This window comes from Amaranthus tricolor, chromosome 7 (assembly GCF_026212465.1).
Source record: "Amaranthus tricolor cultivar Red isolate AtriRed21 chromosome 7, ASM2621246v1, whole genome shotgun sequence".
Taxonomy (NCBI): Eukaryota; Viridiplantae; Streptophyta; class Magnoliopsida; order Caryophyllales; family Amaranthaceae; genus Amaranthus; species Amaranthus tricolor.
The window spans coordinates 5,413,045-5,440,286 of NC_080053.1; the positions used below are offsets into that span (position 1 = coordinate 5,413,045).

The window sequence follows — 27,242 nt, forward strand, 5'->3', positions numbered from 1 at the left end:
TAAGATCTCAATGGATCCAAATGAATCCCAAACTCATATCATAAGTTTGCATGGGTATTCTGTGAGTCATCCTGTGACTCGTTTGGTAGTCGATCTATCGTCCGCGACATGTCCGGCAAGTGTAACACAATGGAATTGTGAACAATACGCGCTCAGCATTGATGAGTCGTTTAATCATGCAGACAATATTTGCTGTAGCATATATACCCGCCATTTAGGCTAAAACATTTTTGTATGTAATATATATCTTGTAATTTCAATAGCATTTGAAAAGTCAAAAATATTAACTTTTTCCATATGATAAACATCTTTTATTTGCAACATAACAAAACATACATTATTGCGACATAGCAAAATCAAATCATAATCTTTCCCACATGGGTAAAACATACTTAGCATAGTCATATCATCAAACATAACCTTTGTATTATATTGGGGCATCACTAGCATGTATAGAAATGCATCGTAACGAAAAATGATTAACGTTTAATACGATTTTTCAAGGAAACCAATAAAATGTTTCGTTTCAATCCTTCTTAAAGTAAATATAACTTAAAGAGTTTTGAAATTCATTCAAAACAACTAGAATATAGTTCATAAGTCTATAAAACCATTATCACAGAAGATTTCATAAAACACTATTTTCTTAGATACGAGATAGTTTTGCCGGTAATAAAATCGATAATTGTTTTACAAAATACATATTAGTTCTACAACAAGGCCCATCAGATTATAATTGGTTATGCCAATTTATAACGATTTTACGATTACTTTCGACAATTTAGGAATTTACCGTTATTTAAATGATGTCTTAAATCCATAAAATTTATAAACCATCTAAGTTAAACTTATTTTATACTATGAGGCAGTAGGTTACTAATACAATTATAACTTTTTTTTATATAGTTCTATATTTACTCAAATTCAATTATCAATATTACACCTATTAATAATTAAACAAGTTATTATCAATTTGATAAATTAGTAAATAATTAATAATTAGCTTAATAAAATTATACCAAAGTTTCAAAAGACATACTCCCTCCTATTCACCTTAGGTGGCCCATTTACTTTTGAGACACTATTCATTTATCACTCTTAAACTGCATTTTATAATTTTTAATGTGGGATCTTATTTGATCCGTTTTGATATAAAGATTATTAATATCAACTTTTTATAATTTTTAATTATACATAACTCGATATATTACGAATTGAATAAGCGCATTGTATAGAGTGCATAAAGTAAATAGGACACTTAAGATGAATAGGAGGGAGTATTATTTTATACAGGACCTACAAAGGTTTGTGTCTTTCACCTTCTGTTTGTTTTGTTAAAGTTTTAGTTCTTCCTCTTATACCGAAAATTGGGTTTACTCTTTATACCTAGCCCTTTTAATTGGTTTTTTTTGGTCTCTTGACATGTTTGATGGAAATTCAAAATTTTTGAAATTTAGGGTTCTATAATTGTCTTTGTTTGAAGGAAAGGTTTTCATTCTAGTCAGTGATTATGTTTTAATGTGCATTTTGAAATTAGTTGAGAATTAGGGTTTTGTAATTATCTTTTTTTGAATAAAGTGCTTACATAATTACATTTTACTGAATAATTATGTGTATTTGGTTGTAATTATATGCAGTTTATGGAATCATGGTTAGAAAATTGTCTATAAGCATGTTTTTGAGTTAACTATTACTATTACTGCAGCTTTGTTCTTGAAACAGTTTGTGGACGAGAAAGTTCAGTGGATGCATATAGATATGGATGGTCCAGTTTGGAATGAAAAGAAACGTTCAGTAACAGGATTTGGTGTATCAACGTTGGTGGACTAGGTTCTTAAAAACTCGTCATAGCTACCCATTCTGGTTTTACAATGAAAGTTTAAAGTGAAAAGAAACATTGATAATCTTTTTTTTTTTTTACTGTTAGGGTAATTACAGACATTGAATTCCTTTTGATTGGCTCTGATTGTTTGTAGGTTGATTGCTGTCTTGGATCCAAGTAGGAGTTGGGGCTACTCTCTAGCTGCAAATCAGCCATTAATTAAAAAATGCAGGTGGTATTTGATCTTATACTTTCATGATTTGCTGTCATGAATTCAACTCGTTTTGATGCTAGGCTCCAAAACTTGAGGTAGTATTTGCAGTAATCTCTTGATTTTATAGAACTATGTTGAATCAAATAAACTACATTTGTTTGATATGTATTGATTGACTTTAGTGTTTGGTGAGAAATTTAGAGTGGTTGTGCTTGTTTTACATTTTTCTTTAGGGAGGGGTTGATTAGTTGGATTGTATTTTTGTTATCTTGGAGAGTTGATATAGAAGATTGGTACCATATTATATACTTATTTGATGATTAATTCTTGATTTTAGTTAGATCTTGTTACCTCACTATCTTACTGTATTTACCCTTGGGATGAGCAGTATCTAGTGGAGTCCCTTTCTGATTCTACCATATTCATGGCTTATTATACCGTTGCTCATTTCTGCAATATGGAGACATGTATGCATCTCATACCGGTTCCATAAAGCCAGAACAACTTAGTGATGAGGTATGGGATTATTTATTTTGTGGTAGTTCATATCCTCAGTCTTTAGATATCAATCCGAATGTGATTAACCAGATGAAGCAGGAATTTGAATACTGGTATCCTTTTGATCTTCGGGTGTCTGGCAAGGGCCTTATTCAGAACCACTTGACATTTAGCATTTATAATCACACTACAATTATGGACAAACGCCACTGGCCCCGTGGGTTCAGATGTAATGGACACATTTTGTTGAATGCTGAGAAGATGTCCAAGTCCACTGGGAACTTCAGGACTTTACGAGAAGCTATTAAAGAATTCTCTGCTGATACAACACGTTCTGCCCTGGCTGATGCTGGTGATGATGTAGATGATGCAAATTTCGTGTTTGAAACTGCAAATGCAGCAATTCTCCGTCTCACAAAAGAGATTTCATGGATGGAAGAAGTTCTTGCTGCAGATTCTGTTCTGAGAGCGGGTGAGCCATCTACATATGCTGATCGGGTGTTTGAAAATGAAATCAATTTAGCGATAAACCTGACTGAGCAAAGCTACCAGAACTACATGTTCCGAGAAGCTCTAAAAACGTGATTTTATGACTTGCAAGCTGCTAGGGATGAATATAGGTTCTCTTGTGGGGCTGGTGGCATGAACAGGGCTTTGGTGCAACACAAATTTTTGAATATTCGTTAACTTTTAGCTTTTGAATCCCCTTTCTTTACCATATAATTTTTGAATATCGAATATCATAGATTTGATTTTGAACATATATGTAATTACTTTTACAAGGTTTATTAAAGTAACATATACAGGAAGTGCAATTTTTTGACATTACTAGTTCTTGGTTGTATTAAAACTATTTAAATACTTTGACTCTTTATTTATTATTATATTTAAAGTTTTTTAAACACATAAAAGCATCTTAAAAAGTGACCATGCAAATTGTGTTTATTAGGCGTGTAAACGTATTTTGGACATTCTTAAGCGTCGGAAAAACAACTGAACCAACTTGGGATGGTTCTAAAATGACTCATACAAGAAACAGGGATGCAGAACAAAGCAATTCAACAGCAGAAGAGGAAGACACAGAACTCAAAACAACAGCACAACAGAGTCTGACGAGAACTGGCAACCAGCTGACCTTGCAGACCTTGCCCAGATCAACCAAGGATTCAGAAGTTGTGGAAGGTAATATTGAAATCTTGGCACATGGACCTTCGTACCTTGGCCCAAGAACATTATTGTACATCGCAGACAGCCCACGAAAATCAGTGGTGAAGGTCGCCCAGTCAGCAGATAGTCCAAAACAGAACAGAACAAAACTGTTGGCATCCATTGACCAGCAGACCTAGCGAGCCCTGACCAGAGCGTATCTTCTGACCTATTGGACCACCAAGGGTAGAAATGGAATCTTTGCACTAGAAGCTTCCTGCCAGGACTCATAGTGGCCATCATCAATCATTGGTAGAGCACAAGATGATGGGTGAAAGGTCGCCTGGTTAACAGATGTCTGTCAGAATATCAGAGTACTTATTTTGGCATGTTTTTCATTTTTTTAAAGTGCACATGTTTTGCACGAGTTCTCTTTTGACCGTTATAGTTAGTTTATTGAGTCATTAGTAGCCTCATTGTATTTCCCCCGTCCCTCACGTCTACATATAGATGGCCTTAGCCTTGTAATCACTCACTTTTAAGATTTCAGAAATAACAACACATTGGATTTCATTCCTTTGGTCTTCCTTGAGTGTGTATGTACATTCAATGATCTTGAGTAGTGCAAGATCATCATCTTTTGCAACTGAGAGTAGTCCTTGGTTGTAATTAGGGAATTGTTGGCCTTGGAGGATCAAAACTCCTAGTCTTTCAATTCAAGAATCACCCTTGTAGTATTGTTCTGTTTGTTGTGAAGGCATTCACCGTTTTGATTGTGTTTGGGGTTTGTTGGCTATCAAATTGGGAAGGATTGAACGCTGGTTTATCTCTTCACGTTGCCTTGAAGATTTCCACCCCAAATTCAGTCCAACAACCCAATTTAGACGCAAAAAACCTTCTAAAAGCAAGCGTCGAGGATTTGTGACGTCAAGTTTTTAGACGCTTTTTGAACCGTCGAAAAAAAAAATTTTAATGCATAAAACCGTCTACAAACTATATGCTTTTCCGTCTAAAAACTCCGTATTTTGTTGTTGTTGTATCACTCAAAATGTTCAACTGATTTCCGACTAAAATCATGTAAGTTAGAAATTATGACTGTTTTTTCCACAACACGATTAAATAGTCAGATTGTTTCGAATAAATTCGGCTAACACAATGATAGTTGGAATTTTTGTGAAATTTAGATTGCAGAAGGGAGGAAATTACCTGCCTTTCATTTCCGACTATTTTCCAACCAATCTCCGACCAAACTTCAATCGGAAAAACAAAAAAACTATTTCAGACTTTTTTCTGACCGATTTCCGACCAAAATTTTTCGTTGGAAAAAAAAAATTTCTTTCAATCAAAACTTAAAAGAAAAAAGTTTTTTCTGACTTTCTTATTTAAATTATAATCATTCAGCATTAAAAATTTTTGTTTTATTTTAATAAACTATATAAACTTTATAAGACTAACACTTTACTAATACGACTAAAACTAAACTAATACACGCTATATACTATTACGAATAATAAGATACCAACACTAAAATCATATGACTAAAAATGTATATGACTTACACGTAGATTTAAAATATGTGTCAGTTAATTGGTGACTTGAGTGCACCAAATCAATTCTATGTATTAAGTGGGTGCATAGAGATGGAATCCCATCGGTGGATTAATGTGTGTTAAAGTGTGTGCATTGAGTATGCACATTAAGAGGGATGTTTATGGTGGTGTTTAAGAGTGTGTTCAATACATTAAGTTATGAGTGTATTGATAGGTGTCTTAAACATGGATATTGAGTTGGCATGATGAATGATAGTTAATGAGAAGACTAAAGGGTGAATATTCTTGTACGAGACATCCAAGTAATGAAGCATTGCCTTGATCGAGCATTGTATTCGGTTTTTGACTCCCGGTGTTCTTTAGAGCTGTTTATTATGGAGTTAATCCCTTGTGTTAAGTATGCAATACTCATTAATATAATCACCTCTATAAATAGAGGTCTCATATGCTCATCAAACACATCCACAAAAAAAACCCTAAGCCTAAACACAAGCCTAATCTCTTCTCTATGGTAATTCTCCATTTGAGAGTTCTTTGAACTTCTTTGTGATAATATAACTGAGATACTACACACTGGAGGACGTAGTCTTAATTTGTGAACCTCATTAAATCTTTGTGTCATTTTTATTGCATTATTTTCTCTTACAAACATTATTTTTCCTTGAAAGTGTAATTTGTTCATCACAAGACTTCATACACTCGATCTTAATAATATTGGAGTTTGAAACACGTTCTTTAAACTCTAATATAGCATCGTTTTGAATATGTGAGAAAAAAAAAACCACTAATCTTAAACTCATTCCTTACTTTCACTAAATTTGAAAGCAAGAAAACCAAGTAGAATGAAGCAAGTTTAAACATTAACGGTAAACCAAGCAGTCTTGAATAATTTGTATCAATTATTAATATTAACGCAACATTTATGAATTAATGTTGCAAACTTATAAAATATATAGTGTCTTCTTCTCTCTGATTTTCGGTGCTAAAACATTTACCCCATTATTAATTTTGAATATGATCTTATTTATAATGATAAACTATTAGAAAACACCGTGATCTTAAAGTGATTAATTTTATTATTTAATCATAAATCGAGTAATTAACTCTTTTATAGATATCAATTTTGATTTTAATGTGATCAATACATACCTTAAAACTCCTAAAGATATCAGTTATATATAAAAAGATCAATTATATTTATAACATTAGAGCGGACAATTTTAACTTAATAAATAACAAGCTAAAAATAATCAATTATAACTTTAGAACTTTAAAGTGATTAGCATAAAGCTTATACTACTAAATTATAAGTCATCATTTGTACAATGATTAGTTATAACCTAAATCTTAAATGAGTCATTATAACCTTAAAGAATACAATTATAATCTTAAAATGTTTAATTTTGACCTTCAAGTAATAAATTAAATAATCAATAATAACTTTTTTAAGATATTAATTTTGATCATAAATATATCAATTATGACTTTAAATTTATAAATAAGATAATCATATATTGTAAAATTAATTGAAATTGAACTTACTTTTATACGAGTGCTTTCACCGTAAAACCGTCTCTATCAAAACTTGTTGATTTGTAATACCACACTAACACTTGTACAATTTGTTTTTGGTATCTGTACTAAAAGATATGACCCCACCAACAATGCTCCATTAAAAAACTTACTTTTGCATTTTTCAGAACTTTTACATTCGGAGGACCAATTTTAAGCGCAAAGGATTACTTGTATTGTGGTGGAGAATAATTAAGAATTTAGGATGGGGCAATAAACTATTGATGGGATGACAAACACTAAGCATAGTGATGTTATTGAGAAGTTCTTGGCAGTAAATAACAGTTATTTATAAGGTTAATAAATCACTTTTATATAATAGGATGAAAGTTTAATTATTTTAATTTATTTTTTAATTTTTTTTATTTTAATATTATTAATTTTATTTTTTTATGGTGATTTACAAACCACGGTTATTGATTAGGGTTTTTTTAGATCTTATTTTTGTGTGTTTGACAGCAGACATACAAGTAGAGAATTTCAAAAAATGATAATTTTATCCTAACCAATTCAAATTCCACATGGATGTCGTTCAATGTATCTTGTCTCCTTCAAACACTTAAAGTTGATGGTGATGGAAGTGTTGATATGGATGAGAAATTAGAATTGCAAATGACAATGAAATTATAAAGAATTGATTAAAAAAAGATTCATTTTAGTTTTGATTTCTAGAGAAGTATTTCATAAATTAAAGATTTTGTGAAATGGCCAATTCTTTGATGATGACCTTAATTAAAGATTAGGGTTTTGTTTCAATTGGAAAAAGTATTATTTTCTCATGATAAAGTTCTGAGTTTGATTTTTACTTAGTCATTTTTTTCTCTTAGCCTACCTTATAATTAAATAAAGATAGATTTATTTTCGTTTTACAATAGGAAAAGTATGAAGGATTATGTTCATGACAATATGTAATAATTACTAAATATTAATTGGGCTATATTTATATAGATTATAAGCATATTGATTTAGTAAATCACAATAACTTGCTAGAGAATTATTCGGAGAGTAGGATAAATTATTACAACCAAGTTAATATATTCCTAAGAGGTTACACCTAAAACCTAAGACAAGAAAAGAGAGTATTGGATATTCTAATGCAAAGGTTACATAGGAGGAGGAATAAAAGTTATGTACGAGTGAGATAGATTAATTCCCATCTTAATTACGGATTTAGAGAAATGAAAAAGACCCTTATGAAGGTTATATATTCTTCAATATTGATGCAAAATTCCCATCTTAATTGCATGTCATTTATGTCACTTTATCTCAATTCTCAGTCTACGCTACTATATACCTATTGATTGGTTGTTCAACGTATAACATGTCACTCTTCGACCTTTTTTAGGTAAAATATAGTTAGGTAAGATCTTAAATTTTTTTTTTTTTCATAATTACTCCATTCGTCTTCATATGTTCTTCTCAAATAAAATTTATGAATTTTAGTGTCAAACTTTGACCTAATTTCTCATCGATCTATATAATAAAACATATTCATGTGGGATCTTAATAGATTCGTCACAATATATATATTCTAAATATCAACTTTTAAGAATTTTTAAAAACTCACAATTAAAATTAGTAAAAATTACCTAGAATAATCCAACATTTATGATTTTCATAGAATAATCTCACCTTTTAATTAATCATGAATGATCCCAACTTTAGGGGGTATTTTCATGATTTACCTATAATAATCCCACCATAGGTATGGGTAACCCGATGACATGCTATAGCAGGTAATTCTCCAAAAAATTAAACTAAAAATTAAAGTAAAATTAGAGAAAAAATTTTAAAATTTTCCTTAAAAAATATTGAATAAGTAAAATTATCAGAATTTTTTTTAACATTGTTTTTAGCATTTTCCTAAACATTTTATTTTAATTTATCTTTTTTTTAAAAAAAAATAAAACTTACTATAGCAAGTTATTCGGTTACCGGATTTACCCTAGAAAAATACCCTTTAAAGTTGGAATTATTCATGGTTCATCAATAAGTGGGATTATTGTAGGAAAATCATGGAAAAGTTAGATTATTCTAGGTAATTTTTCCTTAAAATTATTTAACATATTAAATATGCATTGGAATTTGTGTAAAAAATGAATGAGAAGAACAAATGAAAACAGAGGGAACGATTTTCACTGCAAACTCACCTGCCACGCCAGCATAAAAATGTGCGGGAAAATTTTCGCTAAAAGTTTAACATGTGTCGATCATGTTTCTTCATTAGTAGTTTTTATAGATTCGTCTCAATATATATTTTCTAAATATCAACTTTTTAGAATTTTAAAAAAATTCACAATTAAAATTATTTGAGTTTTAAAATTGTATTGGGATCTGCATAAAAAGTGAATGACAAGAATAAATGAAAACAGAAAAAATAATTTTCATTGCAAATTTACCTGCCATATCAGCATAAGAATGAGCGGGAAAATTTTCAGTGAAAGTTTGACATGTGTCAGTCTTGTTTTTTCATTAGTAGTTTTTATAGATTATAGATTCTCATATATTTTAGAAATAAAAAATTAAAATATTATTTATTCAAGAAATAAGCGGATAGGTGAATTTAACAACGAATATTATATATTTTCCTTCACCAGTCCATTTATCTTAGCCAACAAGTATAAATTTATTTTAAAAATAGGAAAATTTATTTAGAATAATCCAACTTTTTATTAACTTTTCTACAATAATTCCAACTATTAATTAACCATGAATAATCCGAATTTTAGGGTCACTTACCAAGAACATTGTTGCCCTAATGAGGACCGATTTTTGCAAGTTAATTACAAAAAAAAAACAGATAAAATTAAAATCAAAAATCAAAAATATTAAGAAAAGTTAAAATCATAAAATAAACTTACTCTATTCTTCTTTTAATTTTTTTAAAAATCTTTTGATTTTTCAATAATTTGATTATTTATTCCTTTTTTTTATTTTTTTTGCAAATTAACTTGTTATATAGGTAAGAGGTTACCGTGATACATTTTTAACAAGCACTTCTTATAATTGGAATTATTTATATTTGATCAAAAATTTAAATTATTATAGAAAAATCATTAAAAAATTAAATTAGTCTATTCTTAAAAATATGTGTAAGCTGATCAGTTTTTTAAGTGGAATGAATTGAGCTTGACTAATAAACCGACATAAACAACATATTGTGACGTTATATAGGTAAGAGGTCTTACAAAAGTGTTTGATCTGTTAAATATTGTGACGTTAAATAATGTTATCAATTTGCATTTAAAATTTGAATGAAAATGATACGTGAACAAAAGCACCGTAAAGATGGGCTTGTGCATGTGTCTGTAACGTGGTAGGCCTTTGTTAGTCGTTTCAGTTAACTTAACTTTCCTTCCAATTCAAACAACGATTGAAATAAATATATCAATGTCCACAGCGACGATTTTCCTTAAAACTTAGTTTGAATGATACTTGTTTTTATAGTTTTATTCTTATTTTTTTATGTTTAATAACTTATTAATTTCAAATTATCCAATTCCTAAGGATGCAAAATCAATGTAAATTTGCTTCCTTGCCCAATATGTGTACTTGGTCATTACAACAAGTCTTTGTAAGACCATCTAATTATGAGATGAAATTATACAATTAGCTTATTTGTAATTAGTGATCACTTTAAAATTATAATTGGTCAGTTAAAGATTGTAAGTGATTATTAAAGTTATAAGTGAACACTTTAAGATTATAAAGTTATCACTTTAAAACTGTAAGTGATCATTTTAAGGATATAATTGAGCACTTATAAATTATAAGCGATCACTTTAAGCCTATAGGTAAATACTTTAAAGCATTAAGTGTATATTGAATTAGTTCAATAGTGACTGCCTCACCATGAGGCCGTTTCGTTTTGGAAATTTGTGAGTCAAAATAATTTTTAGTAAAACCGTGAATATGGTCAGATTCACGAATTTCAAGTCGAATACTTTCAGTTAGATAATTATTGAATTGGGTTACATTTCAAGATCTGAGCTTCTTGAATGTCATCATCTTTTTCAATGTGTAGCCACTTTTTACAAAAATTACCAAAATGCCCTTGAACACAACTCCTTATAAACACTCTTATACTCTCATACCACTCTATAACACTACTATCTCTCCAAAATTAAAAAAATTACTCTCTAAAAATTTGTTGATTCAAAACTTAACAAAGAATTCAATCCCTAAATGACAATTTAAGGTGATTTCGAATCGATTTTTTATAAATTTAAATTTTAAAAAGAATCTTGAAAATTTCATTTGTACAAAAGGCACAAGTGGACCTAGGCCCAATAGCGCTTTCTGTGCGGCTAGACCTAGGCCCAGCCGCGCATTTTGTGCGACTATACCATGCTTTGATATCGGCACACTGTTGGGCTAGCTGCCACGTATTATGCATCAACACATGAATAGTGCTTTGATATTCGCCTTAGTGGAGAGGTAACAGCTGGATATCAACACATTCCACATGCCATGGTTAGAGATGACGATTATGTTGCACAAGGTGCAATGCATTCTTGGCCTGAGCAATGAAGGTTTTGATGAACCTGCTGAGCAGACTTGGACACTAGCTTTGGTAAGGTTTTAGGGGTGTCAATGAGTGAGCTTCGTAGAGTGGGAATATTTATTAGTGGGAGCATCAACGTCAGTGACTTACTTTTTGAGCCTTTTCAACAGGTCTTAGTCCTTAAAGACATAGTCCACACATATACTATATAGCTAGTAGGGTGGACACTTTTTTCGACAAGATGAGGACTAAGATGAGACCTCATTACCTTATACTTGCTAGGGATGTCAATCATGGTGAGGTTTCTTGACTCTGGCATACCCATATCACCAATTGGTTACAACATCTAGGTTTGGTTGCATGACTATTAGGGGATGTCTGAAACTCTTGCAAACATGAATTTATGAGTAATTCTCGGCCTTTCGCCCTTATCCACGTCATCATAATGTTGCTAAGAAGATAAGGGCAGAGCTATGGACTCCGCAGAAAATATCTCATAATGTATCCAGGTTGATAGATTAAAGGAGCATTATGGACTCCATGTCAAAGACTGATGTATTGTTTTAGTATTGTAAGTCCATTATTTTTTATAATATTTGCGACTGCCCCTTTTTTGTTTCGAATTGCAACAAAAATTCATGTACTTTCGTGATCGTTACTTACTCGAATTGTTTTTTATGATCAAATTTATCAGTTATATTGTTTCGATCTTGAATTTTAGTTTAGAATATTTTTTCTAGTGAATTTAATATATTAGAGTTATGAAATTCATTAAGAAATGATGACGCAATAAAAATAGCGGTAACATTTAATAAAGTCCTTTAAGATTTAAAAGTCTTATTTTATTATTAATCTATTGAACAATATATTTAACATAATTTTATTTTTATTTCTGATAATTTAACCAATATATCCTCATGGTCATTTTATGTTTTCCACTATTTTTATAGAAATATTTTTTTTTTAAGTTGTGTTTTTATATTTTTTCTTTTACTATTTATTAACGTTTATGACTCTTCTTTTTCCTCCATCAAAATTATTATTTAAAAAAAATATATTCACCATCTAAAAATTTTCATTTTTTTATTCCATGAACATTCCTTAACTTATATAATAAACAGACCAGCCCGTCTTGTATGAGACTATCTCACGTTGAGACGATCTCAATATAAGAAGCACATAAGCTAAAAGTTTCTATTATTAAGCTATTTAACCCAAATATGAGACATGTCTCACGATAAAACTATTTTATACAAAAATTTGTTCAAACAGTTTAAGAAATATAGTGAATTTAAAAGTTAAAATAAATTATGCAGGTAAATTTTTAGAAAGTTACTTTTTTAATATAATTGTACTATAGAAATACAGTGAATTAATATAATATAAATTCTAATATTGTAGCTTTTAATTTATGTATTCGAGTGTTTTAGTTGGTCGGATAATATTCAGCACGTATAATGATAATGTATCATGTTATGATGATTCTAACATGCATGATAACTAAACCTATTACGCTCACAAAATGTAATATATTTCAATTTATTTAGAATAAATTAAAAAAACATTTAAACACAAATTACATTTTTCTATATTTTCGAATATAAATAAGAAAAAAATGTGAGAAAGTACCTAATAAAAAATTTTTTTTCCAAAAAGTACCTAATAAAAATTTTTTTGCCAAAAGATACCTGACAAAAAATTTTCTTTTCCAAATATTACCAAGTAACGACTGCAATTAAGTTTTTCGTCATCTTTTTTTTTTCCATCATTAAAAAGTACCTAATAAATTTTTTCTTTTCCAAAGGTACCAAGAACACAACATAATTATCCAATAGAAATACAACATAATTTATAACTCTAAGAACATCATCCCTAAAAGAAAACTCACACATCATCCAATACAAACACAACATAAGAACATCATCCAATACAACCTAAAACAAAGTAATTGAAAAAAGAATCAAAATGCAATCACAAATTCAACAAGAAGAATTAAAGCAAAAGTCTAAAATTCAACAAATATTTTCCAAATTTTTGAACAAAAAAAAAAATTAGGGCAAAGATACTTACATAAAAGTTTTCGCTGAGGGACGTGAGTGAAGATGAGTAAAAAAAATAGTAGAGGAAAAAGAATTTTTCAATTGCAAAAGATGGACTTGTTGAACGAAGGAAGCACCGGTTTTTTGATGGAGGAATTTCGAAAATATAAGTGAGGAAGAAGATGAGGAAGAATAGGAGTGAGAAACTGAATTTGAAAAAGCAATTGAAGATAGGTGAGGAAAGAGGGAATTATTGATTAGTCACGTGCCAATCAACCTTATAATAAATGATCAACTGAAGGAAAATGTTACTTGGTACTCTTTGAAAAAGAAAATTTTTTATTAGGTATTTTTTGGCAAAATTTTTTTAATTAGATACTTTTTGGAAAAAAAATTATTAGGTACTTTCTAACACTTTTTCCTATAAATTATTATATATTATATATTTGGTGTTGCGTAAATTAATGAAATAATTGAGTTGAAAAATATGTTATTATGAATGTATTGTAAGTAGATTAATAAAGGACATATAAACAAAAAAAGTTGCAATCAGGGTGGATTTTGGGCCCATTCAAAATATATGACATTAAAATATATAAAGGTGGTTGGCGACGTCTTATTCACGTCTTAGATTATTAACTATGTCCACTTACATGCATTGTTATTGTTCCTTCTCTTTTACATATATATTGCTCTTTGTCTCGTTTTTATCTTATTACCTTCTTAGTTTTACTTTTACTTATTGATTTATGTATATTTTATTTTTAATTTTATTATAATTATTATTAATGGTCAACGAGTGTTGTAAGTTATAAGCTTCTAGGTAGTTGCAGGATTCCCTTCTTGAAAGATCTTTCTTGAGTCGAGGGACTCTTTGACCACATTCTCCGTTACTAGGTATGAGTTGTCGTCTTTCTTTCCTCCGCAGACCTTGACCATCGTTTTCCTATGAGGGGGATACACTTTGTATGGTGATGATGAATTGTGCACGATTGTTTTACTGTTTGGGCCATTCTAGGGTTTGTAAGTACTACTTGTTTATGGTTGTAATTACTTTTGTAGTTATATTTGACATTTAAGTCTTCTAGAAAATTTTTATTATTTTTAGGTATATGACATTTAAATTTCTATATTTTACTATTTGCTTATTATTTTGATGGTTTATATCTACTTATTTGGTACCACTAAAAATATAGCATAATATTTTTGTCTTTTGTTAATTTTTAAATGTTAACGAAAAATCGCAATTTTCTAAACATCTATAAATAAATAGGGTGAGTATATTCTTTCCTCTTCCCTTGATTGCTAAATTATTTAAATTAAATAAAGAGATAACTCAATAATTGAATGAATTTAGACCATTCTATTATACGTTTAGAGCTGTACAAATGCGACCCGACCCGAAAATTCGAACCGAAAACGTAAGTCATCTTACCCAAAAATGTGTTTCTTTTTTGAGGTTTATTGAACTGATTACCCTAACCAAAGTTGCATCCGAATCGTGACAACTGAAAATGGAAAACTAAAATCGAACTGCGACTGTTTTTTATAATCGACATATAATTGTTAACCGAGATTACTTGAATCTAATAGTGACCAAACCGAGTCATATCCGACCTAAATCATGCATGAAACCGAACTCTATCCACCTACAATCATCTTAAACCAAACCAATTTTTAATCAAACTACTGTAAATCTGAAAAACAAAGTTTTAATAAAAATATGATAGACTCACATATTCTATCATAATATTAGTTAATTTAATAAAGTAATAGATATTTTCATAAATTAAATTATATATATGTGTACATAGTTTCATATGTTTAGAGTTAGTCATCAATGGTCAATGTTTATTAAACTATTTATTATCAAATAAGATGAAAAATGATAGAACTTAAATTATAATTTGCAATCAAACAAGTAAAGTAATATAGTAATATTCACTAATTGATTTGCATTGTAACTATTTTCCTTTAAGTAAAGAGAATCTGATCATCAATTATAATACGACTAGCAACTTAATTTGATATTATCTCGATCGATCGCAACCCATTCTGTCGCATACATTGTCGCTAACATAAATTTCAAGCTATAAAAAATCTAATATTTGTCATTATTATCAAATAATAATATTAATTATTACTATAATATTATCTAACAATAATAACAAATATTAAATTTTTTTTATAAGTAATAATCAAATACCATATAAAAACAACAAAAGTAATTTAAATGAAATTTAATGAATAAATTAATCTTAGATTAAAGAATAAATATATATTACAAAATTGTTTACATTAATGTATATACAATAATAAACGTAAAAATACAAAACTTAAAAATAACCACCACGACTAGAACGACTATCACCACCGCGGGCATTATGGGATCTTAGATTACCACCAGATCCACCAAGTATACTTCTCATATCACCACCCCAACCGTGACGACCACCTTCTCCTGATCCACGTCCTACATTACTATCTTCTCCTTGTAATGCATTCTGTAATTGTTGGCATGTCTCTTTAAGAGCTTATAAGCACTTGATAAGTGCAATTATTTGCACTTGTGGTTATTTATATGCTCCTTTTCAGTTATTTAGTGGTGATATAAGGTCGTTTTTAGCTTATTTTCTCCAATTGGTACCTCATAGCCAATTCGCGAGAAAGTGAGTTAGCTATGAGTTATTTGAGTTTTTTCGTGACATGTATGGTTAGTTGTGTATGTAGGACTTCAAGGAAAGATCAAGTTGTTAAAAGTGCCAAACCATGTGAATAAAGATCAAGCAAAGAGCCAAAACTAAGTGAATTTCACTCCAGCTTCAAAAGTTGAGTCGGCTGAGGTGGAGTTGTGATCTTCGACGAGTCGGCAGCAAACGAAGAAAAAAGATAATTTTTTTCCAGTAACAAAAGCCGACCCGACTTTAGGGAGAAAGAGGCATCACAGACTCGACAATAAGTATCGACAAAAAGTCGATTTTCTAGTGTATAAAGCTGAGTTGGTGGTTAGGTCCCTTTTGAGCAAGTCGACTCGGCAGCCGATCAAGTTTTGCACGGGATTTATTTTTGCTGCAGTTTTCTTGTTTTTCTTTAATCTTCTTGGTTAATTCTTAATTAGTATAAATAGGTTTTAAGCCCTCATTATTAGGGTTTCTTCTCTTGTTCTTTCTTTTGTTCATGTTTTAGTTTTGCTCTAAAAATTGTAAGCTTTCTTTAGTATTTAATTTCTTGATATTTAATTTCTTATATTAGTTTTAACCTTTCATTATTAAACTTTAATTGTTTCTTAGTAATCATCCTTTAATAATAAGTAGTCTTGCTCTTCATAATTTGTCTTTTGAATTATTATTTGTGTTTCTCATTATTTAATTATTGTTTTCCTTGTAAGTTTTATTATTATCATTTTTTATTATGCATAGTTTTATTCTAGGGTTTTTGTTTACTGTTTCCACCATGAATATTGAGTAGATTATCTTTCTAGGGTTAAGGTTTTGAACCTATAATTCAAGTGTGATTTGATTATTGAAAGTGTCTATAAAATTAGAATTAAATGGATTAAATTGTGCTAATAACCTTAAATAAATATGTTTTGCTGGACTAATAAATAGAACGAGCGTGTGAGGTTATAATCGATTTTGCATTAAGGTAAATTTTGGTTAAATTTTTATTAATTCGTTCAACAAAAGTAGTTTGAGAGAATTGAATTAATAGGGTCTAAATATAATCATTAATCAACAGAGCGAGAGTTTGAGATTAACAAAATCATATTTAATCACATAATTAATCCGATATTTTATAAACACTGATAGAAATTTGATCATACAAAAATTTAGAGGATTCCCTATGCCCTTGATTTCTTCACCATAGAGTATTAAACCAATCTTCATTGCATTCTTTGGTAAACAACCAATCAAATTATTTTTCTCTTTAAGCAATATAGTTGGTAGAGATTAGAAAGTTCCTTATCCTATAGCTTCCTTGCGTTCCACCCACATCTACACGTACACCGTGCATTAGTGGTTAAATAAAATTTCATCAGCGCGCTCGTATTTTCCGTATATCTTCTCGAGTAGGGTTGTTCTCGTCGAGTTGAGCTTGCATGAATATGAAAAATTCATGCATATACCGCTGAATTTGGATGTGTTGCGTTAAAATTTGACCAAGCCTCTGAGTCTGACGGGTGGCACATTTACCCCTCTTCTATGTGGTGCTCAACGTGTCATCTCATTTCACCAGCAGTAACTTGAGAGGCATACAACTGTTGTAATTGTGGACCTATGGGAAGATATATGTCTATTTCCAACATCGTCTCTAACCCAACTTGTTGTCGATCATGTTCGGCAGTATCTAGCATTTGCAGCACGACCCCAGTAGATGGAATACCCATTAATGCAGCAATAATCCTCTCTAATGGCAACCAAAGCCCCACTATTCGCTTCTTTGTGTCGTAAAAACTAGATGTCATCGAGTTAGGTTGGGGTAAAGCCTTCCGCATCAAAATGCACATATCGTTGTACATCTTCTCTGAACAATTATGATCTGTCTTTAGATTTGCCATCCTCCCTATAATCGACATCTGAGAGTAATTTTTGCACCCAGCATACAATGAATTGTTTGTAGTACTTAGCGTGTCAAAAAAATTTTTTGCCTGAGGATTCGGTTCTTCAAATGTTAAATCTACTGGTGAATGTTCCTCCATGTTACCGAAATCATTTTATGGAAAAAAGTTTTGGTACATGTCCGAAAATCTTCTCGCAGCAGCATCATGAACCATAGGAACGTAATTATTTTCCTCAGTGTCATGTGTGGGAGAAGAGATATGTACTTCTTCCCGGACAGACGCATAATTAGCGTTGGTACTTTCACCGGCAGTGATATTGTAATGATACTTTCAATCGTAATAATCTTCCACGAATCCTTTTTGTAACAAATGATCCCTCACATCATTTGGTTTTTTAAAAATAATATTTTTTGTACTTCGCACAAGGACATTTATTTTTCGTTGAACGACGTTTTAAAATTACAAATTTTAAAAATTTTTCTAGCCCCCTTATGAATTCTATATTTAAATGCCCTGTCTTTAAATTCTCTTTGGTATATCTAATTTTTATTATACAAATAATAATTATCATCATCCTTCATTTTTTAAAACTATATTAATTTTTAAAACACAATCAAAAATATTATACTTTAACTGTTATTATAAAAAACATAAGAGATAAACAACTGTATATTTACATATCAAAACCAAAAATATAATATATAATAATCATACATGAATAAAACAAATAATATAAAATATAAAATTATAAAAATATTCCATATATATAATAACTAGAAAAAAATAATACATATATATATATATATAATAATAATAATAATAATAAGAAAATATTACCGTGAATAATACAAACTTTCAACTATCCCTAAATAATACCAACTTTAGGGTATGTTTTCCCATAACATCTAATTTTACATGTGACCTGTAAAACAAGGGATTTCTACTCAAAAAAAAAAAGATAAAGTAAATTTAAATAAAAAGAACACCAACTTCCCTCTTCAATCTCCCATATGTGCACCACCCCCTTCCTCTGCGACAACTCTCCACCCCATAAGCCCACACCACCCCATATCTGCAACACCAATTTAATGGTGGTGGTAGATTTTGATGGACAAATTTGGATGTGAAAAGGTAGAGTAAGATTATGCTGGTTTAAATGTTGGATGGTTATGATGGTGATTTACATTTAGGGTGGGTGGTTATTGTGATTGTTTGTGGGGGTCGCATCAGGGGAAGGAAGGTGAGAGACGCTGGGCAGGTGTTGTTCAAGGGAGGGTTGATGGTGGTGGATTTTTATGAAGGTGGTGGCGGTAAAAATACACATCCGCAAAAAACACTTCAATTTGTAGGAATACACATTTTTTTTCCTTTTCTCTGCAGTTTGTTGCAATACAAGAGGACGACGTCCACAACAACAAAGATCGAAGAACAAGTAAAAATCCATTGATTGTTTCTTCTTGAAGCTAATTTCACAATTGAAGCTCAAATTTTCACCTCCAATTTTGATTTTTTGTTGGATTTTGTTTGATTCATTGATTGTTTTATTTACTGAATTTCTAGACCTTTTATGAATTAGGTTTTTTATTTGTGAGTGATTGTGATCGAAACTATTTAAAGATCCAACTCTCGCTTTGTTGAGTACTTGAATTAGTTTGGGGAGTAGCAATTTGTATAGAAGTTTGATTATAGTGTTGTTCTGATGTTTTGATTTGAATTACACCATACAACTCCATTGATTTAGCTTTTTTTTTATTGCATTTTTTTTTATTTTTTATTTTCCTTTTTTTTGGCAAGTTGACCTACAATTGTAGGTATTCAACAAGTTAAGTATGTTAGAGGGAAATACACATAAAAGTTGGTATTATACAGGGTTAATCGAAAGTTCGTATTATTGTAGGGAAATCAATGAATGTTCGTATTATTGTAGGGAAATCAATGAATGTTCGTATTATTCACGATAATTTTTCCTAATAATAATCATACATAATAAATTTAAAAATAAATATAATAACATTAAAATTAAAAACATACCTTTTAAGTTATAATTTTTTCTGCTTAAGCAAATAAATAGTATCTTGGAGAACTAAATTTTCAGAACATACTAAAATGAAAGAAAACATTTGCTTATTAACTAAAACATTCATCTCTATTAAAAAAACAAAAATTCCCGCATTCAACATTGTAACGACAAAATAGGCGATTTGAAATTTGAACGTTTTTTTCTCGCCTATGACAGTTGGCGACAAAAGTAGCTATAATATTAATTCATTCATTCTTCTCCAAATTAAATTGTTTTTATAGTGTATGTTATATACTCTAACAAATCAAATGATATCCGTCTAAAATCGACCCATAAGACTAGGTACAAATACATAAATAGCATGCATGCTCAAATTCACATTTTTTTGCACCTAAACATCTCTTAAGCTAACTACCACCAACTACTTCTTCTTGGTAGTTGGATTGTGATTACTATTTTTTTATTTTGCTAGTTAAAGTATCAAGAGATTGACTTAGGATTTGGTTGTATTGGGATAAACCACCATCTTCCTTTTGAATTGTTTAAAAAGCTAATGATCAAAGGGTGGAATCTAGAGTTCACATTCATTTTGCTTCAATTTAATTTTAGATTATTTAATCCTTAAAATTTTGACAAGGCACAATAAAAAGTAGATTAAATTTAATTGTTTTGTTTTAGTCTTGCACATGAAAAATTACAAAGATTTGAACTTAAAACCAAACTCATAAAATCTATTATTATACTTCTTATTGTAAGAATGAAAACTTTTTCCTTTTTGTCTCATAAAATATTTGTAAAAAAGTAGACAAAAGGGCTAAAGAAAGAAAATGTAAAAAATTTAATAAAATATAAGTGATACACTTACAAAATTTATGTATGTATATTTGATATCTTTCCTAAACAAATACAAATTTATATATATTTTATATAATTAAATAATTAAACAATCACAACTTGAATAAAAACTTTTAAACATTATTTAGAATGTTTTGTCACATAATTATATCTCAATCTTTGTAATTTTTACTATTTTACTCCTTCAATATTTTCTAGGAAAAATTACCCTGAATAATACGAACTTTCACTGATTTTCCTACAATAATACGAACTTTCAATTAACCATGAATAATACGAACTTTAATACATATTTCCCGCTAGCATACCTGACCGGTTCTTTACCTGGAGAAACGGTTATTCCCCATTTCTTCATTATGCTAGCGGGAAATATGTATCAAAGTTCGTATTTTATTCATAGTTAATTGAAAGTTCGTATTATTGTAGGAAAATCAGTGAAAGTTCGTATTATTCAGGGTAATTTTTCTTACTTAGTTTTATCAGCCAAAAATTTTTTTTTAAAGGAATGAGTAAGTTTACCGGTAACATGTAAAATGGTATGCCAGCGGGAAATATGTATCAAAGTTCGTATTATTCATGGTTAATTAAAAGTTCGTATTATTGTAAGAAAATCAGTGAAAGTTCGTATTATTCAGGGTAATTTTTCCTATTTTCTATTAACCTCCAAAGGTCAAAAAAAATTCCTATAAATAAAGCACTCAAAATAAATGGTCATCCAAGCGCCTAGCTAGCTTTGGTTGATTGCCACAAGCATCAAACTTCTCTAATGTGCTTTCTAAGCCATGTCACTTTCTCTTGGGCCTAAGGTTGCTTTTTTAAGCACTTTAATTGCTTGTCTAATTAGCTCCATTTGTCACACGTGTCTGTTGCTCGTTCCATTGCACATGCGAACTATTCACTTGCTCAATGGAGCTTCTATGTATTAGAGTTATAGAAAATTATATATAGCGAAGAGATTGAATATCAGGTAATTAGAGTTGTAAGGAGATTAACAAACTTATTATTATTACATGTAAATGCATATATTTATGAAAAATTACCCTGAATAATACGAACTTTCACTGATATTCCTACAATAATACGAACTTTCAATTAACCATGAATAATACGAACTTTGATACATATTTCCCGCTGGCATACCATTTTACCTGTTACCGGTAAACTTACTCATTCCTTTAAAATTTTTTTTTTTTGGCTAATAAAACTAAGTAAGAAAAATTACCCTGAATAATACGAACTTTCACTGATTTTCCTAGAATAATACGAACTTTCAATTAACTATAAATAAAATACGAACTTTGATACATATTTCCCGCTAGCATAATGAAGAAATGGGGAATTTACCGTTTCTCCAGGTAAAGAACCGGTTAGGTATGCTAGCGGGAAATATGTATCAAAGTTCGTATTATTCATGGTTAATTGAAAATTCGTATTATTGTAGGAAAATCAGTGAAAGTTCGTATTATTCAGTGTAATTTTTCCTATATTTATGGTACAAATTAAAGTATAAATAAAATGTTATCTTTCTAAATTAATAATATTACAACCCAAGAAAAATGAAAACAATATTAGAAATAATATCACAACATAATTACAATGATATTTTTCTTTATAAACAAACATCACGCATATATAATATATACTTAACAATAAAATAATGCATAATTTGATATCAATGATAATATATCACTTAATTCTATGTTAGAAGTGATTTGAAGTTTAATTTAAACTTCCTAAAAACTTTGATTTGTGACACACGATAAAAAAAATAATTTATTTATGAAAATTATATTTTTCAAGTGAGATCTCTGTTCGATTTTCATTACGCTTTTCCAGCCTATCTTAATTATTTGCTAGATAATCTCATATTTAATTTCACATAACTATAAAATGCGCTTGATTTAATAAATTATTTTACTTTAATTTATTGTAATTTCAAACAAAAGAAATGTGAATGGTATAGTGAAACATTAAATTTAATTTATTCTAATTTGAAACAAAAAGAAAATTAAATGATATAGTGAAACATTAAATAGGGATGGTAGATCCAAGTATCTCAATCAAGAGTGACCAAAGCTATTTATTTTAGTAGTGTTTTGCGTAACACATCATATGTATTGTTCTTCACCGTCTATTAATTGTTTCTTTGCCTCTATTCTTTGCGCAAACTGTGGAGTAACGTCACGGAATTCAGGGTTACTCCTCCCACGTTGCATTGCTGCTCGAATTAGTGGCTTAAGTAATACTCCCTCTGTTTTTTTTTCTTTTCATTTATTTTTCACACAATTTACAAAGTAAATTTTTAATTTTAATATCTCTAAACACATATAGTAAAAAATTATAAAAATACATAATAAAAAGTATACATTAAGTTGAATTTAACGAGATCTCACATTGACATATTTTATCTTCTAAATATGTGTCATAAATATTAATAAAATTTCTCTCTATTTAAGGTGGAATATTTATTTTTTATAGATAAGTTAACTTACCATCTATCTAATTAACTTCTAATTAAGGATTAAATTCCATCCATCTGTGTCTTACGTTTTGTAATCATCTCAGAGATTTGATTAAGAATCAAACTTTTTAAAAAATGGCAATATTTGAAAAAATTGTAATTTAATTAGCATTTAGCGATAAAACTAACTGTTTCAAGAATGTTATAATTTGTAGTGTTTTACAATGAAAGTATAGATTTAACTTTTTATCTACATGTTTTCAATGAATTATATTTCAACAACTATTATCACTGTAATTTATACCAAATAATGTTAATTTTCACAGCTAATTAAATCACTAAATGTCTAACAACTAAAATTGTACAACTACAACTATATACAACTACAATGAGCACAATTTTGATATATTATTGGTTAGAAGAATACTTCCTTCGTTCCGATTTACTTGCAACATTGCAAAAATAGCACAATTCATTCATAATTCTTAATTTGTGATTAATTTTTAATCTATAAGTTAAAACATATTCAAGTTGAATCTTATTTGATTCGTCTAAACGTAAAGATTATTAATATCAAATTTTTATAATTTTATATTATACATAACTAGAGATATTAAAAATTAAAGTAGTATATTAAACTGCGTGAAAAGTTAAATATTACAAGTATTTTAAAACGCGACAAGTATTATACTATACTTATAAATCTAATTACTTGCCTAATAATGATTGGAGTAATATGAAAAGTGTTATACACTCCAACTACATAACCATATCGAGTAGTATTTAATTTAAACTTTAGAAATACCACAAAAAATAGGAAAGAATATAAAGTGAAAACGACAATATAGGCAGTTTACAGGTGCATGTGCAAGTAGGACCTTTAACCAGAAAAACTGGCCTCAAGCAGTTGGTAAGTTTTAACTTGGGACAACTTCCCATGTGCAACCAAAATATTCAACCCCAAACAAACCTCTATACTCACTCACCAAACCATAAACCATAAATTAAAACCCAAATTCACTTTAAAATAAATTTTATTTATTTTTGTGGTTTGGCTTTCTCTTCATTTAGGAAATTTCTTTTTTCCAATTTTTTATGGTAAATTTTAAATTAATTAATGTCCCTTTTTTGTCAATTACTTCAAGGTTAGATTATCACTACCCCACATCAACACTACTAGTAATAGTAGACTTGAAGCTTCTATATAAGTAAAACCCTTTATCAACCCCTTAAACACCAAAAGCTAGTAGCTAACCCTTTCTTTGTTATTCCACTCCTCCCCCTTAGAAAATAAATTGTTTTTCTTCCTCATCAAAGAATGGCTTCTTTAACCATTCAGGCACCTTTTTTTCTCCTCATTACCATCAATCTATGCCTCCGAGTCGCTTATGGCGACTACGGTGGCGGTTGGGTTAATGCTCATGCCACATTTTATGGTGGAGGTGATGCTTCCGGCACTATGGGTAACTACATTTTACCATTATAAATTATAATTTATAATTGGTTAATATTGTGTTAGGAAATATTTTATTTTAAATTGTAAATTTTATATAGAAATTAATATTTAAATTTTTAACTTTAACCTGCTTCAAATCCAAATTTGTACTCCTTTTTTCTTAACCCTAATAATCTCATTTGACTTTTGACGATCTTTATCAATGGCTCTTAATTTTTTTATTCTTAATTTATAAGTATAACCGTCAAGTGTAATATTCCCACCTATTCAACTTATTTGTCTCATTTATCTTTTTTCACAGTTGTTAAGATATTATTTTAATCTTTAATATCTCTAGTCGTGCAAAATTAAAATTTTTAACCTTTAATAATAAAATATAAATTAAAAGTGATTAGTGAATAATAATAAAAAAGGAAATGAGACAAGTTGGAAGAATAGGAACGACTATTATTTGATTCATATTCAACGAAAAATTACTAATATTAATTTTATATAATTTTTAATTATAGATATTAATAATAAAATTATTATAGTGCTAAATGTACCCGGTTAAATAGGATTATTAAGGTAAATACTAAATTTGAGTGAATTCTACATTTGGATGGTGCAGGAGGAGCATGTGGATATGGAAATTTATACAGTCAAGGATACGGGACTAGCACTGCTGCTTTAAGTACAGCTCTGTTCAACAATGGGTTGAGTTGTGGGGCTTGTTTTGAGCTTCGCTGCAACGACGACCCAAAATGGTGTCTTCCAGGGAGTATAATTATCACAGCTACTAATTTCTGTCCACCAAACCCAGCTCTGCCAAACAACAATGGCGGATGGTGTAATCCTCCATTGCAACACTTTGATATGGCTGAGCCTTCTTTCTTGAAGATTGCCCAGTACCGTGCTGGGATTGTCCCTGTTTCCTACAGAAGGTACGGTATCTTTCAATTCTCAATACTTTTGTGTTTTACTGGGATGGCTTAGAGAAGGATGTAAGAATTGAACTAAAAACTTCACTTTGGAAAAGGTTCACGTACCAACTTTGACCACATTCTATTTTGCTGCTTAACTTTTGTAGTGGATATCTTTGATTGTTCAAAAGTAAATTTTTTTCAGAAGAAATGGAAAAAGTTAAAATTTATAGATCAAATTAATTAAAAGAAAGTGAGCAAATATTGTCCGTTTTAATTTATAATATTATTTTTGGTTAAAAAAATTTAAATAAAAATTTCCCAAATTTATTTTTTTTTTACATTATTAACTTTTTACCTATTATTATTAAACACTTAATACATATGTCAAGATAATGTTCCAGGACTTCCAGCTAAATAAAAATAGAGTAAGTAATAAAAAAAAAAAGTATTAGTAAATAAAGTATTAATTTTGACTGTCAGTATTGGGAAGAGTTTGTTTGACCTACGTATGTTAATATTTAAGATTCAATCAATTTTATTTAAGGGTATTCTCTTAAATATAGGAGTACTTTTCAAAACTATATTAATTATTGTAGATATAAAAAACAGAATATTTAAAGAATCCTTTTAATTAAGGATTTTAAATGAGATAATTAATTATTTTTGACTTATATCTATGTGGGGTAGATTGTTGTGTAATATAATTAGTTGAGTTTCATAAAGCAATACAATTTGATGAATTTGCAGGGTACCTTGTGTAAGAAAAGGAGGAATTCGGTTCACAATCAATGGACACTCTTACTTCAACTTGGTACTCATCACCAACGTTGCTGGAGCCGGTGACGTCCATTCGGTGTCGATCAAGGGTTCTAAGACCGGATGGCAGTCCATGTCAAGAAATTGGGGCCAAAATTGGCAGAGTAACTCTTACCTCAATGGACAAAGTCTCTCATTTCAAGTTACTTCTAGTGATGGACGAACTGTTACTAGTAACAATGTTGCTCCTGCTGGTTGGCAGTTCGGCCAAACTTTTGAAGGTCGTCAATTTTAACTTAAGCGGACAAATTTCTTAATGTAGTATTTGGGAATAAGTATTTCCTTTCAAATTCTCAACTTTAACTGCTTTAAAAAACAATGGTAGAAAAATTTTGATTTGCCAAACAATAAATTTGAGTAAATTTTAAATTTGAAAATGAAAACATCGTTCCCAAATATAACATGAGAAAATAATTCCTTAAGAAATTTCTAGAATTATAGAAAATTAGTAGTACGAAAAATTGTATATGGGTATGAGTATGGAATTGGTAATTGGTAAGAAAGGGTCCGTTAGAAAATGTGGCCTATATATAAATATGTTGCAGTGGTGCCTTGAATAGCGCCCGCTAAAGGCCATCTTTGATTATAATAGAGATGCATAGGCAAAATATGGTTTTAGAGAGTGTTGCCTTAGAAATGGTGTTCTTTTGCCTGGTTTTATAGGCAAAAGTAAGCATTATTTCCTTTTTTTACTTGGATGATCTAATTTTGTCAGGTGGTGTAATCCTGTTTTTATTACATTCATGTATTATGAACTTTTATCAATGTAATCTCAATAATAACAAACTTTTATCCTTCTATTTGGTTTTATTGGCATCATAGG

At 29.6% G+C, this 27,242-nt stretch overlaps 2 protein-coding genes and 1 long non-coding RNA gene across 7 annotated transcripts; 2 read left to right on the forward strand and 1 right to left on the reverse strand.

Moving 5' to 3' along the window:
- Positions 1 to 1,324: 1,324 nt before the first annotated feature.
- LOC130817796 (leucine--tRNA ligase, cytoplasmic-like) lies at positions 1,325 to 4,038 on the forward strand. 5 transcript variants are annotated; one of them, XM_057683699.1, is made up of 4 exons: positions 1,329 to 1,830; positions 1,977 to 2,131; positions 2,425 to 2,552; positions 2,634 to 3,359. In XM_057683699.1, exons 3-4 carry the CDS (start codon positions 2,502 to 2,504, stop codon positions 3,117 to 3,119), a joined length of 537 nt encoding a protein of 178 aa, XP_057539682.1. In that variant the 5' UTR covers positions 1,329 to 1,830; positions 1,977 to 2,131; positions 2,425 to 2,501; the 3' UTR covers positions 3,120 to 3,359. The 5 variants fall into 5 exon arrangements, with proteins under 5 accessions (XP_057539683.1, XP_057539682.1, XP_057539681.1 ...); XM_057683698.1 differs by having other exon boundaries at positions 1,341 to 1,830; positions 2,625 to 3,359; XM_057683700.1 differs by having other exon boundaries at positions 1,325 to 2,131.
- On the reverse strand, positions 1,865 to 13,582 carry LOC130817797 (uncharacterized). The gene is made up of 2 exons (XR_009043855.1): positions 13,377 to 13,582; positions 1,865 to 4,930 (listed from the first exon to the last, which is right to left on the reverse strand). It is a non-coding gene; the product is annotated as an uncharacterized LOC130817797 (long non-coding RNA).
- A 10,873-nt stretch (positions 13,583 to 24,455) lies between these two features.
- On the forward strand, positions 24,456 to 27,217 carry LOC130818026 (expansin-A10-like). Its single transcript, XM_057684049.1, has 3 exons — positions 24,456 to 24,705; positions 25,309 to 25,621; positions 26,351 to 27,217. Exons 1-3 carry the CDS (start codon positions 24,561 to 24,563, stop codon positions 26,652 to 26,654), a joined length of 762 nt encoding a protein of 253 aa, XP_057540032.1. The 5' UTR covers positions 24,456 to 24,560; the 3' UTR covers positions 26,655 to 27,217.
- Positions 27,218 to 27,242: the final 25 nt, after the last annotated feature.